Raw genomic sequence first — 17,264 nt, forward strand, 5'->3', positions numbered from 1 at the left:
ATAGATGTCAAGTTATCCACATGTCGAGTTATTGAGATTCCACTGTAATTTTTATAAAATTTTGATAGTGTAATCCCGCCTTAACTAATGTTTTGAATGAAAAACACCTTTTATATTCTTTCTTGTTGATAATATTTTCTATTTTTTGTTGCACATCACACAACTCTGATCTGTACCATGGGCATCTTATTTCAGAACTGGTGGTTTGTATGAAAAGGTTAATTTTTGTGTCTCAAGTTTCTGAAATATTGAGTGAGCTATAATGTATAAATAGTGAGCTATTATACATTTTTCAAATCAGTAATTAGTTGTGATATTGAGATTTATGATTTTTTTTTGTTTAATGTTCTGGACACAACAGCTGTTGTGAGGCTTTTTATGGTAAGGCAGCAAGCATTTGCAGTTTCTTCGAAGTCACTTCTGTAGGTGTGGTTGTCTGAAGGAACAATTTTTAGTTTGGGACTTTGATAAGCCAATGCTGTGAAGTCTTTAGATTTTTTTTTCACAGATTCACTGCAATACTAGCCTGCCAAGCTCTTATTTTATCATTTTACCTCATGAGAAAGCTAGATTTATCGGGTTGAGATTTACACACATAATAAACCTATACGCACAGAGACTTCTTGTACATTAAGACAGTTATATTATTATTATTATTCAATAAATACCAAGTTAATAATTAAAAAATCATCAACGAATAAGGCAAATACCCAGGAAATACTAAAAAATTCCTAATTCACTTCGACACGCTATGGGTGTCATCTTCAGAGGGTAAGAGTATCACTCTGACAGAGTTTGCCAATTGTATTGAGTACCAAATCTTCAATCTCAGATACTCAGCGGAACGAAAAACAATACGTCTGTTCAAGTCAAACGTCATGGCAAGAAAGCTAGTATTTTCTGTTATTTGCCTTATTCGTTGATGATTTTTTATTATTGCACAAAGTCATCTACTCTTCTGAAATATCAAGTTGCTTGTTAGAAGTTCCTAGGTTAATTATTTGTAATGTTATTTAGTTAATCTAAAGCTGAGAGATATTCTTTGCCTACTGAACAAAATTTCAACCAATACCTGGTGAGCCAAAGGTTGGTGTGAGGGTCAGAGTTTTATTGTAATTTTTTTTAAAGATCCTGAGATCTAAGAAATCTTTTTTGTGATTGATTTATCATTTATGTTTATCTTTTCCTTTAATTTTTTATCTTTAATACATTATTTGGTTTATTTTAAAAGCAATATGTAAGTATGTTATGCACTGACATATGACTTAAAGGGCAAAATAATGAAAATGATTAAATTCCTCAATTGCTTTAATTCCTCACGTGCACCTTTAAATAATTAATAAAAATTCTTATGAAGAAATTTTAATGGGTTGGTACACACTGTGTGTGTGTGTATGAGAGAGCACCTTGTTTGCATAAGAAATTAAAAACCAGTATATTTTACTCAGTAATAGAGAAAAACCAGTAAGTATTATGGAAGAAGTAGCATGGAGCCCCACAAATCAACCAAAAAAGATCATTAATTCTTTTTATCTTTTCTCCCCTTACAAGGCAAAAAAAAATTACCAACCATATTCATATTCAGCGAACAAACTACTATTGAACCCCAATCTTGCCCATGTAAGCAGGGCATATGTGTATGTGTCCTTAACAGAAGCTTGACTAACTTCCAGGTCATTATGGCATGTAAAATTTTATGTGTGTGTGGTCAATAAAATTGGAGTCTGGACAACACAAAAAATTAGAAATTATAACTGTGTCTACTTTAACACATTAAAGGGTCAGTAAGTCCCAGAAAAGTAACTTAATTTAGTAACTTTATTAAGTTCTAGTTTATCATTACATTTAAAGTTTTTCTCTTTGTTAATTTTTTTTGTGTGTGTTCACATATTAAACAGCATGAAGAACTGGTGCTTTTATTAATCCAGTTGCGCAGAAATCAGTCAAGAGTTATGAGAGCTAAAGAAAAATTCCTTCAACAAATGGAAAATATTGAATCCTCTCATTTGTAAGTTCATTGAATTTTTTCAGTGTTATAAGAAAAGGTATGTTTTTCTTGTGTTTAATTTAAATTAGTTTTGTTATTTCACAATTACAACGAACTTTATAAAAATTGGGACCGATTGGCTTTTAATTTGTGATCTAATGAAAACCACCCATTTGATACTCAAATTTCCAGGTCAATGAAGAGGATTTTCCTGATGATAATCCATGCAATTTTGCAATTTTTTAAATCCCTATGTCATCTATCATCTCCCAAATTTTTCCAGTTCTGTTAAATATACCTTTTTAAAAGAAAAAATATATAGCTTTTCAGTCTTCCAAAATAGTATTCAATTATTGTGCATGTGTGATTTTTTTTTTATTTAGGAAAGGTAGGCAACAGTCATTCTCACAGAATCATCGTGAACTGATGGAGCAAGTCACATTACTAGAGAAGCAATATGAAGTAGGCCGCCCACTTGTAAATTTAGTTGAAAACATGGTAAAACTTGGAAGCTTGTATGGTAACAATGAGAAGAGGAGTTGTTCTGCTCCATATTTGGTAAATTGATTTTTTTTTATTCCAGCTGAAAATTTTAAACTCAATAGATACAATTATTTTGCTGCATATTTGTCTGTATATGATAATGGAATGCATGCCCAAAATTTTAGGATTTGATTGTTAATTTTTTGCCTATGGATCAAATTTTGTTAATTTTATTTAAAACTCCCTATTTCATTTTTTTTTTTTTTTTTTTTGTGCAAATAATCTTCATCTTTCCCATTTCAGCTATCATCAGAAAATGATGTTTCCAAAGAGGGCGATCGTTCATCTGGACTCCGTAGATGGTCATCAAATGAAAGTGAATCTCAGGTTATAACAGCTTTTATTAAACAACTTTAATTAGGAATGCCACTCGTTAATTTTGCACAAAGTATCTGCTTGTATATGCGCTGTTACGTGAATATCTTTATTTTCATTGATGTATGATGATAATTATTCCATATAAAGATTAATATATATTATATTAATTTCTAATAGCAATAAAATTGTTTAGTTTAATGATCTGGGCTCATTAGACTGGTGCAAATTCTCAAATGTGGCTATAAAAAGTGTAGGAAGTATTTTTGAGGAAAAGTAGGCAAACAACTTTTTCTGAATGTGTTTGATGCACTGATTCCAAATATTTTGTTTGCCACTCTCAATTTGGATTTGCCATTTTGTTTTTTATGCTTCAAATCGCTAAAAAACAAAATGGCAGCCATACGAAATGAAGTCCTAATAACTTTTGAAGGAGCAGAAAGAAAATAGTAGTGATCTTGGTGTCAAACATCATGTTTTAGGGTATGCTGAATCGAAATATTGTTATCTATTATGAAATTTTAAGCTATTTGTTATAGTTATTCTTTAAACGACTCATGTAAAAATATTGTCTGTTCTGATATTTCTAATACATAAAGTAATTACTTCTGCAGAGCTGTTTGGATGAAGTATATGGATTGGATAAGAGCCTCACACAAGAAGCCCAGTGTTACAATTCATTGCAACAAGACAAAGTAAGTAAAAATAAATTGTTGAAAAAAAATTTGTATTTCCTTTTTTCTCTGTTTTTTACTCAGTATTGCTTGACCATCCGTGAAAATCATTTGTGCTATTCAACATTAGGTTCATTACACATTTTTACTATATATACACTGTATACTATACAGTAGGTCTGTATGTGCAAACCTCTTAGTATTTGTAACTTTGTAATTTGAAAATTCATGATACAGTGCACAGCGCTTGATGTGATCATGTCAGGACAAAAAAAATTTGTCGTAAGAACGATGGCCATATGTCCTGTTTGGTCGAATGGGATGTATGGAAATGCAACAACTGTTGTTTTTTTCAACATAAAAAATTTAAAAATGTTGAATCGTGTTTTTTTTTTCAATTGTTCAGCATTTTTTCCCCCTATGATCTAAAATATGTTTTTATTCACAAATTGTGAAGTTATAATGGAACAGTCTGTGTATTAGGAATGCCAGTATATTCCATAGATTCCCTTGTGAAAGTCTTTTGGCCAAGGAACTGTGAATGTGGTCAGTTAACAAAAACTGATCATCAACTGAATAAAGATTTTTTTTAACACCTTACACATTCCTTCACTACAGGAAAGAAATTTCAAAAGAAGCAGTACACATACATGGATCATAGCAGCTAATACAGCCCCCATTGTAAACTGAGTAACGAAATTCTTTTCAATAAGGAGGAATTCAGACCTCTTACATAGTCTTGCACATCAGTAATAAGAAATTATAGGGGAAAAATCGTCTGGGTTCAACCTTAGGTTCAAAATGTGAAAAGAAACTCTACAAAAAAAAAATATTGATCACATAAACCAAAGACTTGATAACTATAAACAATTTTTTTCCCCATTTTATGATATTGATCTGTTCTTGATGAAAGTGATAATACTCAAATGATAGCATTATCCATGATAATTTGAGAATGTAAACTTAAACATCCAGTACTTATTAGTACATTAAGAAACTTATTTCCATAGGAAATGCTGGAACACACTCTACATGGAATGAAAAACAAAATATTGGACCATCAAGATAAACCTATCGAACTTCAAAAGCTTAGAAAACAACAACGAATGATAGAAAAAGAACTGACACGTGTGAAAAGGCTTCTTAGTCACAGTGCAAGGGTAAGTTTTTACTTTACTATTTTACAAGAATTAGTACGTGTCTATTGGTTGTTTATCCTGCTCATGAAGAGGTCTAGAATTTCAATAGTCTTGTATTCAGAAAACATCAATGTTAAAAAATAATTATCAATTAATTTTATGAGTTTGAACAGTTAGACTTTTAGAAACTGATATACATGTACTTATGTGTGCATACTATGTATATATATGAAGTAATGAGCACTGAAAACTTTGCTAATTGTAGTATCAACGCAGCAAGTATTTAAAATATATAAAAATATATAAAAGATCAAATTACAGGTAAAAATTGTATTCTCAAGTTATGTAAAATTGTTACCTTCGCAAGAAAATATTGATGTTCCAGAGTAGGTGGCATTTATAAGAAATGTTTATGGTATTTTTATGTTAATTGCTAGGAAGAAAAAGCCTTGTTTGTATCACAACATAACATTGTCAAGATTTTCATATTACTTATGATTGATACTACTTATAATTATTGTAAGTTTTTAGTATTTTATGCATTAATTACAGAAAATCGAAGATGCTTCAACCAAAAATGACCAACTTGAACAGGAAATTCTTATATTGAGACAGAAACTCCAACAGGTTTTACAGGCTGGGTCCAGTGAAACGGTATGTATATAGCATTATAACATTTGTTTACTATTAATGTTTGAACCATTAGTACTTTTTTTTACAAATCTACTTCTGTTGATTTTGTGCGAGAATGTTATTATTAAGTATGAAATGTATTGAGCCTCTTACTCCATTTCTTGAACTATCACTTGAATCTATTCAGTAAGATAATTCTAAATCTGTTACAATGGAAGGGCTCGCATTAACAAAGTTGATTCTCTGCTGCAATATTGCTGATGCATTCTTGTTTCTTAGAGTAGTTTACTGTATCTTTTGCATAAAATTATCTGGTTTTTTTTTTAGCCAGGCTTAAAGGTTTGATTTTTGTAATGAGAAAATAAATTTCTTTTTTCTTCAGTTTTAATACAAAGGAATAAGGCTGTATTTTTGTTGCTATTCTTCAATATAAATATACACACATACATGTGGAAGTGTGAATTTAAAAAGGTGTCTTAATCTCAAACAATATTCAAATCTTTCTCCTTGAAGTCATGCTTTGTAAAAATATGATCAAACTTTCTCAGGCAAACATGATCAAAATCAATCTAAAAGAACTTGAACTTGTTATGAATTCAACTCGAGCTTTTTTTTTAAATATTTATTTTATTTATGCAATTTCAGAATTTTTATTTTTCAATTAATGTTTCAGAAATCTCACCAGTCTCGTGCTGATTTGGAAGCTGAGCTAAATCGTATGCAAAATGTATTGGAGGAATTGGCAAGCTACCGTCAAGAAATAAATCATACAGTGGAAACATTGAAGGGTGATACAAAGATTGCTACTTCTAGTGGTTTTTCATCTAGGGTCAGAGCAAGCCCAACTGGTGTTGCTGGTTTGTGTTCAAGTTTTTGCTTTCACAATTTAATTAAACATCAATGCATTACTCCATTGTCTTGTGACATTTTGATGTTATGACACAAAGGGTAAAGAAGTGTACCACATAAAAATGAAGTATATGAAATAATTCTTACATTACCATGGACAAAATACATTTCTCTAAGTTTTTGTGTAACAGTTGAATTCAATGACTACATTTGCTGTTTTTTTTCTTCTGAAATCTTTGCTCATTTTTAAAGCAAGTTTTTCTATATAAACACTAACTACTGCTGTTCAAAATGTTCAAAACATTTTTCATGAAGTTTTTTATTCTTCAGATCAACTGTGTTGTGTATGTCCATGGTTGTAATTATATTGATTCATTTACATTAAGTTATTTAAGTTTATCTGGTATCTAAATAACCTAATTTCTTCGCTATTTTTTAGCCAATTTAAAATATTACAATTTTGGTAGAAAATTATTTATACTTAATACTATGAGGTGTTGCAGATACAAAGAGCAAACTTTAAAAAAATTTCCAGAGGGAGAAGGTGTTTTCACATGATTTTTTTTTTTCATTAGTTTTATGCTTTTTTCACGAATAAAATTTTATTGGGAAAACTTCAATTGTTTATCTTGAAATGGGCTGTCTTGAGTTTATCCTTTGTATTTACAGCACTTCATATTTTCTCAATTAAAGATATATAAGTACTAGATTTTTTTAATATGAATATTTATTTTATTTTATAAATTCCAGTATTTTATTTTTCTAACAATTATCAATTTGTTCTCTCTCTTCTTACAATATAAATATTGGGTGTTGCTTTTCCCTCCAGGATCAGCCCCACTTCCTTTACGTAAGAAGCAACAAACCACTTATTTGGAAACTGATTTAGACACAATGGTAACAAGTGACCTATCTAATGTGAGCCGAGATGTTGATGATATACCTGTCTACGCTAATGCTGAGGAGATCAGCACTGTGAGTATATTAACAAGATGTGTTCAAATAAAATGCTGAATAACAATCATTGCTACTAGACATCAATGTAATCACTTCTTTAAATTTATACTTTTCTTTCATAAAACCCTTAACAGTTACCCCTCTTTTACTGACAAATAATTTCCTTTATATAATAAAAGTACACATTTCAAACCCCTGATCAACAGTCACCCCCCTCTTTTATTAGCAAATTTTTTTTTTTTTTTTGTTCTGCTGGTGTCTGCAAAAGAGAGGTCTTATTGTAATATATGCATAGTTAAATAAATTTCAAGAATTAATGAATGCATATCCAGGTATTTTGATAGAATAAAATTTTTCTGATGTTAGGAAACTGGCATTAATGAGGGAAGTTCAGATAGCGTGAAGCTGCTGTCAACGAATGATGACAAAGAAAAAGTTCCTCAATGTTCTTTACAGGATATTAATGAGGCTGATGATAAGATGAAACGGTTTTATGGTAAAATTTGTTTTTATTTATATCTTATTTTTGATTGTTTTTTTAGACTAATAGTCTTTTTTTAATGGGACAAATTTTCTATAATATTAAAAAGGAAAAAAAAAGGTGGTTTCATTTTTTATCTATTAAAAACTCTCACGTAAGATGACCAGAAATATTTTTTCAAATCATTGTTAATTTACATTTGCAAAATTTGCAGAACCTGTTTTTTTTCCCCTTGCTTTTGAATAATTTCTATAATGATAAGTTTCTTCTCTTTTCATTTTTCCATAGGTATACTACCTAGAGAAAAACCTTGTGAGATAAAAACAGTCCGTATAGTTAAACGCCAATCAGAAAGACGTAGTCGGGAACGAGATAAAAAATCTGTCACCTATGGAGACAAGTCATCTGTCTGGGTCGTTGATGATCCAGATGTATCTTCTGATGACCATATTGAGACTGATGAAGGTAAAAAAATGCTTTTTGATTCAATGGATTTTCATTTTAATTAAATGCAAATAATTTCTCTCTCTCCAGTGTTCAATATTGTATTATTACCAATCAATTTGAAGATATTTATCAGTCATCATCTAAGCATTAGTACTGCATATGTGGAGATGCAAGTAATCAAACTCGAGTTTCAAGAAAATCCACTTCAAAGTTAATGTAATATTATAAATTCTACATAGTAGTCAAGTTATATTTTTCGTTAGAAAGCAGCCCTAGTATATAGAATGGATCTGTCCATCTGGCCAGTAGTTAGTTATTGGGTAAAAGAACCTCTTTAAGCACTTAACTCAATTTAGCAAATTTTGTCACTTGCATGTCTTGACTTCTGACCTCTCATATATTCTATAGAACATATTAGTTGATTTCATAATGTTGCCACTGTCATTATATTGACCTTTTCTTTAAAAAATGATGTTTTTTAAATGTTCATTGTGTTTTGTTTCTCCCAGAAACATTTAGGAAAGTACCTTCAGTGTCATATCCACGACCAACATCTATACCATTACTTGGTTCAGTCATTCATAGACAAACGGTAAGCAGTTACATTTCAATTTAATCTTTTTTAATGATAATGAAACTTTCATTTACTCATTTTGTTTTGAATTAATTTTAAGTGCATCAATATGAAAAGGTTTTCCAAAATGTAATCTGAATGCTTTAAGAAAACTAAATGCAGTCTAAAAAAAATTACTGCATATAGGTGGTAGTCCAGAAACTTTTGCCATCATGAATCATGGTCATGGCATTAAAAGTCACTAAATTAACTCTTGCCAAGATTGGCGGGATATCTCTCCACACCTGATGCTTTGTATATCAACAGTGATGATTTAAAACTGATTTGTCCTTGTCAGAAACTTTCCTGACTCAGGGGTATAACGAAAATGGTGACATAGTCACACAAAAAGATTGCTGCCGCTGGGAGTCCCACATCGAGGAGTTAGCACACCAACCTCTCGGTGAGTATAAAATAGGCTGCCATTCGGAATCTCAATAAATTATAGGTCCCGGTCTAATTAACCCATGGGCAGAAAATGACACTGGTGCGACAAAAATGGTCAAATAATGAACTATGATGATTTTTTACTATGACATTTCTAATGTAGACCAGAATTAATTGTGCCAGAGAAAGGAAATGACCCATCATTTGATTGGATTATTTCATGTGGAATCTCAGTATCATGGTACCCTGCTGACCAAGAAAAATATTGTAGAGAAATCATTAGTGTCAGTTCCCATTTTAACAAATACAGTTGTAACAAAAGACTTCTTGTAAAAAAACTTTTCTAATCCCTAAATAAGTTTACACAAGAACAATGTAGTCATCTCTCTGTATTCGTAGGGGGTAACATTCCAGGGTGACCATGAATACGGAAAGTCAGTGAATAACCCAAAACCCTAAAATTTTGTTCTTTAGGCATCTCATTTTTACAGTATCTTCTTTGTGTGGAAGAAGTAGAAGTGGGGTGGGGGATTCAGTGATTCAAGGGCATGCTTTCTGGAAAGAACATAACATTATGTCTGTTAGTCATTTCTTCTAAATTGCTGTTAACTTATTGGAGTAGAGTTAGAAGGTTTCCCTTACCAATTTTTCTACATGTGAAAAAGGTATCACAGATGTGTCTATTTCATGGAAACAATCATAACCATTAAGACTTACTAAGCCTTTGCTATGTTGCTCATAATGAACTTCTAATTCTCAATCCTAATCATCTTCATGAGGTCAGAAGCAGTCAGCCTGATTAATCTCTTCTCTGTTGATTTCTGAATTGCTATTAATTAGTCCTCCAGCTTTTATCTCTACATCAGTGAACCCTTCATTAACAATTTAGAAAAATGTTTTCATAGTCAAAGCTTTTTCATTGTTCATACAAAATACTGGGAGATGTGACTTATTCTTTTCAATAATACCTCATGAATTTGCAGGTTAAATAATGACGGGTATGGTGTGCGAGTTATGCAACACACATCTTGCATACATTTTTTGTTGCACCCACAGAAAAAGTTATTTCTACATGAGAGACATGTGGATCCAGAACTATATTTTAGCAGGTGTAGCTACAGCAATGACTAATTGAATTTTAAGTTCTTATTTCTTAATGTATATTATAGACTCATTGATGCCATAATAATGGGAAATTCCAGCAATGAAGCTAACCTTTGTCAATATTTTGTTTTTTTCTTACAAGTTTTTCACACTTTAGAAACATTTAAGTAACAGTGTTATATAAATATTTTCAGAAGCATCAAAAAAACCTTTGAGGGACTTTTTAAGTATTTATTTAACATGTACAACTTATATTTTACTCTGATATGAGAATTTTCCAAAAACTGGGTAAGAGACTGCAAATACAGGAAATGCAAATATGAAATCCACAAATACTGAGGGCCAACTGTATTGCAAATTCTGATGTTAGGAAATTAAAAATCTTATATTGAATGCAAAAACAAGTTTCTGTGAAAAGTGAAAATCAACAGAATACAGAATGATTATAATTTAAGTTGCAATTTAAAAACGCTGTAAAATAATTGCCACTGGTCAGAATGACTTAAAAATTTTCATGAAGAATACTACCAAAGCAATGGAATTTTGTTTGGTAAAGGTGGAAAAAAAAAACACTTAAAAATTTACCAATAGGTGGAATTCTTGATATTTGTTAAACATGGGGAAATTGGCTCACAGAATGGAAAAAATAGTCGGCCAGGGCAAAATGGCAAATTAAAATCACAAAAGTTCATAATCAGTACCTACACATTATGTTGAATTTGAGAAGGTATTGAAATTTTAGGTTTATTTTGTTGTTGTGAGAGCTTCATTGATTGATTTATGGTTTACCGGGAACACAATAAAACTTCCCAATAATATTTCTCTTATGAAACTTCTGCTTGTTTGAAACTCCAAAAGCTAACATTTAATGACATAATTACAAAAATATCTGCCCTTTTGGATTTTAAGAATCATAGTTGTATTATAAATGTTATAAATCATTTTTATTCAATAGCCACCTTATATTTTTTTTAATGTGTTTTCAAATATTATTTTAAAAATTATTTCATTCCCTCTGATCTACCTGATGGCAATTAACCAGTAACATGTGATTTCTCTGTCCCAGGGGCTTCAGTCAGCTCATGAAAGACTGTTTGGTAACTCTTCAACTGGTCAAAGCACTGAACAACAGCAACCAACTTCATCTCAGAAGCAGTCCCAAAGTCATTCAAAAATTGCTAGACGAACAAAGCGTAGGCATTACACAGTTTCTGGATGTCAATATTTGTTAGATGCACAGGTTCCAGAATTCAGAAAGGTGAAAAAATTATATTCAATCATTGTGTGAGCCAAACATCTTTCCCGCCCCCCCCCTTTATAAATGTATATAGACATTTCTTTTAACTATTTTATGTTACAGTAGCTAGTAGTAGTGAAAAGTGGCTCATTAAGTAGTGACTCGTTAGGTAGTGAAAAGTGACTCGTTAAGTCTAAAAAAGGACTTGTTTATGTCCCACTTCAATATAAATGATAGAACCGATTCTCACAGATTTCAATGTATTTATATATGTATCTAGAAATATTATACTTCATATGATGTTTTTCTATTTAAAATAAATTATATCCAAAACATTATCCCAAGTTCATGCTTTTTTAAACGGTTTTGAATTCAGTTCATAATTTCATAGGTGCCAAATATTTATTGAAGCCTAAGAGTGATTAATGTTTTTGGTTGACTGCTCATAAAAAAGATTTGTTGTAGGATGGACCACGATCAAGGGATGATGTTGACATGGAAAGATGTCTTCGAACTGCGAACACACCAGATATTGTGCGAAGTACAATAAAGAAAAAGGAAGTTTATGATGACAGAGTAATTGATCGAGAGGTTTGAACTTTTCATTTGCTTCCAAAAAAACTTGGTCAGTTGATAAAACTGTCCCATATATTCATGCTTTAGTCTAGTGATGGCCAAACTACAGCTCTTTGAGCCAGTGAGAGATGAAGTTTCACCATAAAGATTTTCCAAAATATCTAATGATGTAGTAATTTGAAGAAAGGGGTTACATAAGAGAAAAATCTTGAATTTTTTTAAATTAAAATTTATAGGGACACTGGGAGATTTCTTCAAAATGTGGAGCTATCCCGTATATATACAAAATCTCTGAAAACCCTAAATGATAAAAAAAAATTAATGGTTGTGTTGAAGATTGGCTTGCATAATATATGGGTTAGGAAAAGGTTTGCTATACCACTGCTTCAGTCTCCTAATGCTTCATTCTCAAATCTTTTTGCTTTATTTATAATAGATTGGGCTTCCAGAAAAAATCAGTATTCCAGAAAGGTACATAGAAGATGAACCAGAAATGTTATCTGCCAGCGAAAGACTTCGACGAAGCCAAAAAGCAGAAAATATTCGCAAGATGCTATCAGAGACCACCGCGTAAATATAATTTTTTATGTATTTTTTGTTGAAGTTCATTTATAATAACAACTGGCATATCTGGTTTTATTTTTTCGTTAACACTTTGATCGTAAAACTCCTCCATTTATCAACAGGCTGCAAGATTTCTTAAATTTTTACATACGGAAACCACGTCTTAAATACTATTGTATGTTACAGATAATAGTTTAGATTAGTGGTTCCTAGCCTCTTTTTTTTTTTGATTCCATGCCCAACAAAAGCATCTCTGAAATCCTGGTGTCTCCCATCAGGAGGAGGAACTCCCTTCTCCCCTCCCTCCGTGAAACTTCATAGTTCCATAATAAAGGTATGGTTTTACACACATGTGCACACCAAAATTTGATTTGCATACTTACATTTTTTAATCGGGGATTTGCTCTCAACCCTTAGTTCTGTCTCTTTATCCCTGTTACTTGTAATTCTTTTTATTATTAACTCTTATTCACATTGAGGGAGCCACAAAAGATCATTTACTTAGTCAAAAGTTTCTTAACTAGAGGAGACTTTGGAGGTCCGTTACTGGCATAAATTGTCCGTGAAACACAAACCGTTGAGTACCCGTGGTCAAATCCCTTCCAAAGAAAACACTGAAAGAGGAAAAACGAAAAAAGGAGGCATCAAGAAATTGTATAAAATGTGCAAATTTGAACTGATGTAAAAAAGTAGAGGAAATTCTAAAAAGTTTCAACCTCTTTATAGAAAAACTCATTTTCGAATTGCCCCCTTAAAAATCAAAGTGCCCCTTTGTGGGACGTGGGGACCCACATTGTGAATCGCAGGTTTAGATCCTTTGTGACTTCTTTTCTTGCCCCTTGCTCTTCAACTCTTTGCTTCTGGTTTTGATGTCTTTATGATTTTGTATACTTTATACAGTAAAGACCTTGGTATAATGTCAATCACTTTTAACATCACCTCTCCTATAATATCTGTTTATAAGTCCCTGCCATTATAGTTAGTAAATAGGGCGTACTGGTTATAAACTCACTGTGGTTATATAAAGTAATTTTTATTCAATGCACAGGGGTGACTGTACTTCAGTATTTATCAAAATGAGCACAATAACCTTAGTATTGTACAAAAGAAAATATTTTATTCATTCACCTTTCTGTTAATTTTTTTTCTCATTCCAGAGTAAAAATTTTAATAATATACTTTAAAGATTCTTCTTTTTTTGGTAATATTTTTGCAGGGAGTGGAAATTATATATTCACATTAATGCCTACAAGAACTGCTCAACAATTAACATGCTAAGCTGTGTAAAAATGTACTGACGGCAAAGCTGAAATGTTTTAGCTTCAAGATGAAAACCACCATTATTGGTTTTCAATTTATTTTTACAGGAGTTATGAAAATGTTGCAAATCCTACGGATGGCAGACCAGAAGGGGTTCACAAAAAGTTCAGTGAGCAGAAACAAAAACGAGCTCACTTGCTCGCATTGAATCATGCTCTTGCACAAGAAGTTATGGAACGAAGTAAAGCTGTTGCAGGTAATCTTTCTTCCATTTGATCATTAATGAATTTCATAAATTATAATTTATAAGTGTTTTCCAGATCAAATATGAGATACTTTTTGTTGTTTTTTCCCATCCGAGCTTTGATAATGGCAAATTAAATCATGTGATATTATAAATATTGGTGTTTGATAGATTTATTAAACAAATATAGTAACTCTGGACACTATCCGGCCTAATGTGGCTGAAGGATGGGTCAGATAACAGAAAATCTAAATGGGCTTAAGTTCTATAAATGTTCACTCATATACTACCCCCCCCCCCCCATACCATCAATAACAATCTTTTTACACCAAGACCTGCTCTGATTAATATTTTCCTACCTCTAAGTACAGGCGAGCACTTAATAAATGCTTGTTATGTACTGAACTCTCTCTCTACATTTTAAAATAAACAAAACAGAGGCTTAGTTCTTGCTAAAATTATTTAAACTTATTTCGCTGTTCAAGTGATGAATGATTACACAAATGTCAAAGGAATTATTTAGGACTTAAATGTACGCCTTAGACCAGTATTACACTATGAAAGTTTTATGAAATTCTTTTATAAAACTTGCAAATGTAATCAATAAGTTTGTTACAGTAAAACCTCCCAACAATGATCACTAATGGGACAGTGAAAATGTGGCTGCTGTTGAGAGATGGCCATTATTGTGAGTGGTAGTTTTATTTCTGGAAAAAAAAACAACTAAAATATGTGATCTACGTATAAAGCATGTGGAATGCAATCCATTCTGTAACTGATTATGATAATTATATTATTGATTATATTAAAAAATATATTATATTTTGATAATATAATTGATCAATCAATCTATGCCGCTAGTATGACATCCTAAAATTCAGTCTTGCAGTGCTCAGGTAGAACACAAGAAGCAAGAAAAATTGATAAGGACCAAGACCAACAACCTCAAATAGTCAGATAGCTGAAGACATAGGCACTGACATTCATTCTTGTTTAAAAAAAAAAGGTTGACACATCCCTCTTAAAAAATTTATATACTGGACATTCCTATTCGCGAGCACCCATGCCTTGGAGTGGGGAGTTCCAAATGACAAAGGGTTTTTAATAATTAGATAACTTGTATATCCCTCTTTTGATTAGAGTGCTGACAGCATGTCTCATGTGTTGTCCCCTATATTATCTCTTTTCCAGAAATAATGGGTATACTAAAGGCAGTTTTCCACTGCCTTTAGTATACCCATCTAGCATTTGCACCCAGGAAAAGAAAGAATACATAATCTTTTTTCCCCATAAAGTTTGAAGAGCGAGAAAACTCCTTTAAGCGTTCAAGTGGCAATTAGAAATCTGCTATATCTTTTTAATGAAGTGGGATTTCTTCTGATTTTCAGCAAGTGCAAACTAAGGGTAATAGGGAAAAATTTCTCAATGGGAAATTTTTCCCTATTCCCATTGATAATTTTTACAAAATATCTGGGCTTATCAGTGCTAAAATAAGAGACTTTTATGAAGGCGAGATATTTTGTCATTGCCGCTTAAAGGGTTAAAAATTATCTTGGAAATTATTTCTCCTCATCACGATATGCATATTTTTTCCTGACTCCATGTCCGAAGTGGCTGTTATTTGGAAATCATTGTTCTTAGGTTTCTTGTAATGCTAAGTCTATGGGATGCGTTCGGTTCCAACAAAATATAGCCATTGTTAAGAGGTGGCCATTAGAAAAGGTTGTACTGTAATTCCATTTTTCAAGTTTTATAAAAGAATTTAAAACTCCTCAGTGTAATCCCAGCCTAAGATGAAAGAGTCAAAACTCACAGTTTATAGGTTTTTTTCACAATGTTCCTTCACTTGCGCTCTAACCTGTGCAAAAACTTGTTTTGGGGTGTGGCTAGCACAGCTGGAGATTTTAATGGTCGATTTTGCATAGCCATGTCCCAATACCAGTTTTTGTGCAGCTTTGGAATCACAGAATTATATTATTTATGAATTTTCAACTTGGCTGGATAGTGCGAAGATGGGTAGTCAAGAGTCTACTGTACAGATTTTTTGAGAAAGTCAATGGAAAAAGTTTTAATTATACTCCATCATAGTTTGATATGAATTATATTTGCTCACATATTGGTAAAAAATTATTATTATAACACTTCAATTTTTGCCATTATAGTTTGAATTGCACATTAGAGTCAAACTTTAATCATTTGAACATGACTTTAATCATTTGAATAGAATAAGGCTAGGATTAGGCCTATAAAAGTTTTCTGAAAGTTCTTTTAAAACTTGAAAATGCAACCAATAAGTGTATTGGTTATATCCGAGCAAATTTAACCAATAAGATTATTGGTTGTTTTTTCAAGTTTTGTAAAAGATCTTTTATCAAACTTTTATAGTGTAATACCAGCCCAAGATCAAGTCATACAGTGTGACCACTGAAAAGTCACAGCTGCATACATCATGTCATGTGTTGCCAAGAGATGCTATTACAGTAGACTCTTGACTGTCCATCTTATTGTATTTCATTAATGCATTATTGTTTTTAAACTATTACCCTTTCACATTTGTGTAATCATTTATCAATGAACACTAAAATAAGTTTAAATAATTTTTGTAAGAACATAGCCTATGCTTTACATTATTGTTTTTTTTCATTTTGGAAGTGTATGTATGTGTACTCTCTCTCTCTGTACAGCAGTGTTTCCCAACCTTTCTGTTGTAGCAGACCCCCTTTTGTGAGGGTCAAGGCACCATAGATTCCCTGTAGCGAAGGTCAATTTCCACTCTGCCTCCTCATGAAATCCAAAATATGGTGTTTTTCATAATTTGCATATCATAAAAAATTGAAGTAATAAATTACAATTTCAAAACACTAAATGTGTCTTTCATGCAATGATAGTATTTGAAAATGATCCCAGGGGGGTCCATTGAAAAATATGGCTGTACACGGTACATGATTATATGTTCCCTGCTTAAGTTAGACATTATAACATATATCTTGAAATATGTGCAATATTTTTATTCTTTTTGAAACACTACAGCTCAGACTTCAGAAGTATATAACTAACATTTATTAAGTATACTGAGAAATTTAATTTTCTGGATGTTATGCCGAAACTGATATTTGGAAAGAAGTGATTTGTCTCCTCCGGGTCCCTTTGCATACCGGGCAATTTCGCTAACCAATACATCAGATACACACTTTTCAATTCCTTATAACCCCCATTAGTAGCTTGAAGCGCTGAGTAGACAAGTATGCAAGGGG

The 17,264-nt window shown here is 31.8% G+C and overlaps 1 protein-coding gene across 1 annotated transcript in view; it reads left to right on the forward strand.

Moving 5' to 3' along the window:
• LOC149086390 (uncharacterized) overlaps positions 1-17,264 on the forward strand; it is a 66,766-nt gene that overhangs the window by 36,686 nt on the left and 12,816 nt on the right. The window contains exons 11-25 of the mRNA XM_089231771.1: positions 1,899-2,008; positions 2,371-2,545; positions 2,774-2,857; positions 3,460-3,540; positions 4,530-4,679; positions 5,211-5,312; positions 5,965-6,148; positions 6,970-7,115; positions 7,464-7,593; positions 7,867-8,043; positions 8,535-8,617; positions 11,196-11,387; positions 11,832-11,957; positions 12,379-12,512; positions 13,874-14,022. Coding sequence (XP_089087897.1) covers positions 1,899-2,008; positions 2,371-2,545; positions 2,774-2,857; positions 3,460-3,540; positions 4,530-4,679; positions 5,211-5,312; positions 5,965-6,148; positions 6,970-7,115; positions 7,464-7,593; positions 7,867-8,043; positions 8,535-8,617; positions 11,196-11,387; positions 11,832-11,957; positions 12,379-12,512; positions 13,874-14,022 — 2,023 coding nt within the window. The remainder of the gene's footprint in view (positions 1-1,898; positions 2,009-2,370; positions 2,546-2,773; positions 2,858-3,459; positions 3,541-4,529; positions 4,680-5,210; positions 5,313-5,964; positions 6,149-6,969; positions 7,116-7,463; positions 7,594-7,866; positions 8,044-8,534; positions 8,618-11,195; positions 11,388-11,831; positions 11,958-12,378; positions 12,513-13,873; positions 14,023-17,264) is intronic.

This window comes from Pholcus phalangioides, unplaced genomic scaffold (assembly GCF_987345545.1).
Source record: "Pholcus phalangioides strain wild (caught in Gottingen) unplaced genomic scaffold, Ppha-v1.0 ptg000004l_1, whole genome shotgun sequence".
Classification (NCBI taxonomy): domain Eukaryota; kingdom Metazoa; phylum Arthropoda; class Arachnida; order Araneae; family Pholcidae; genus Pholcus; species Pholcus phalangioides.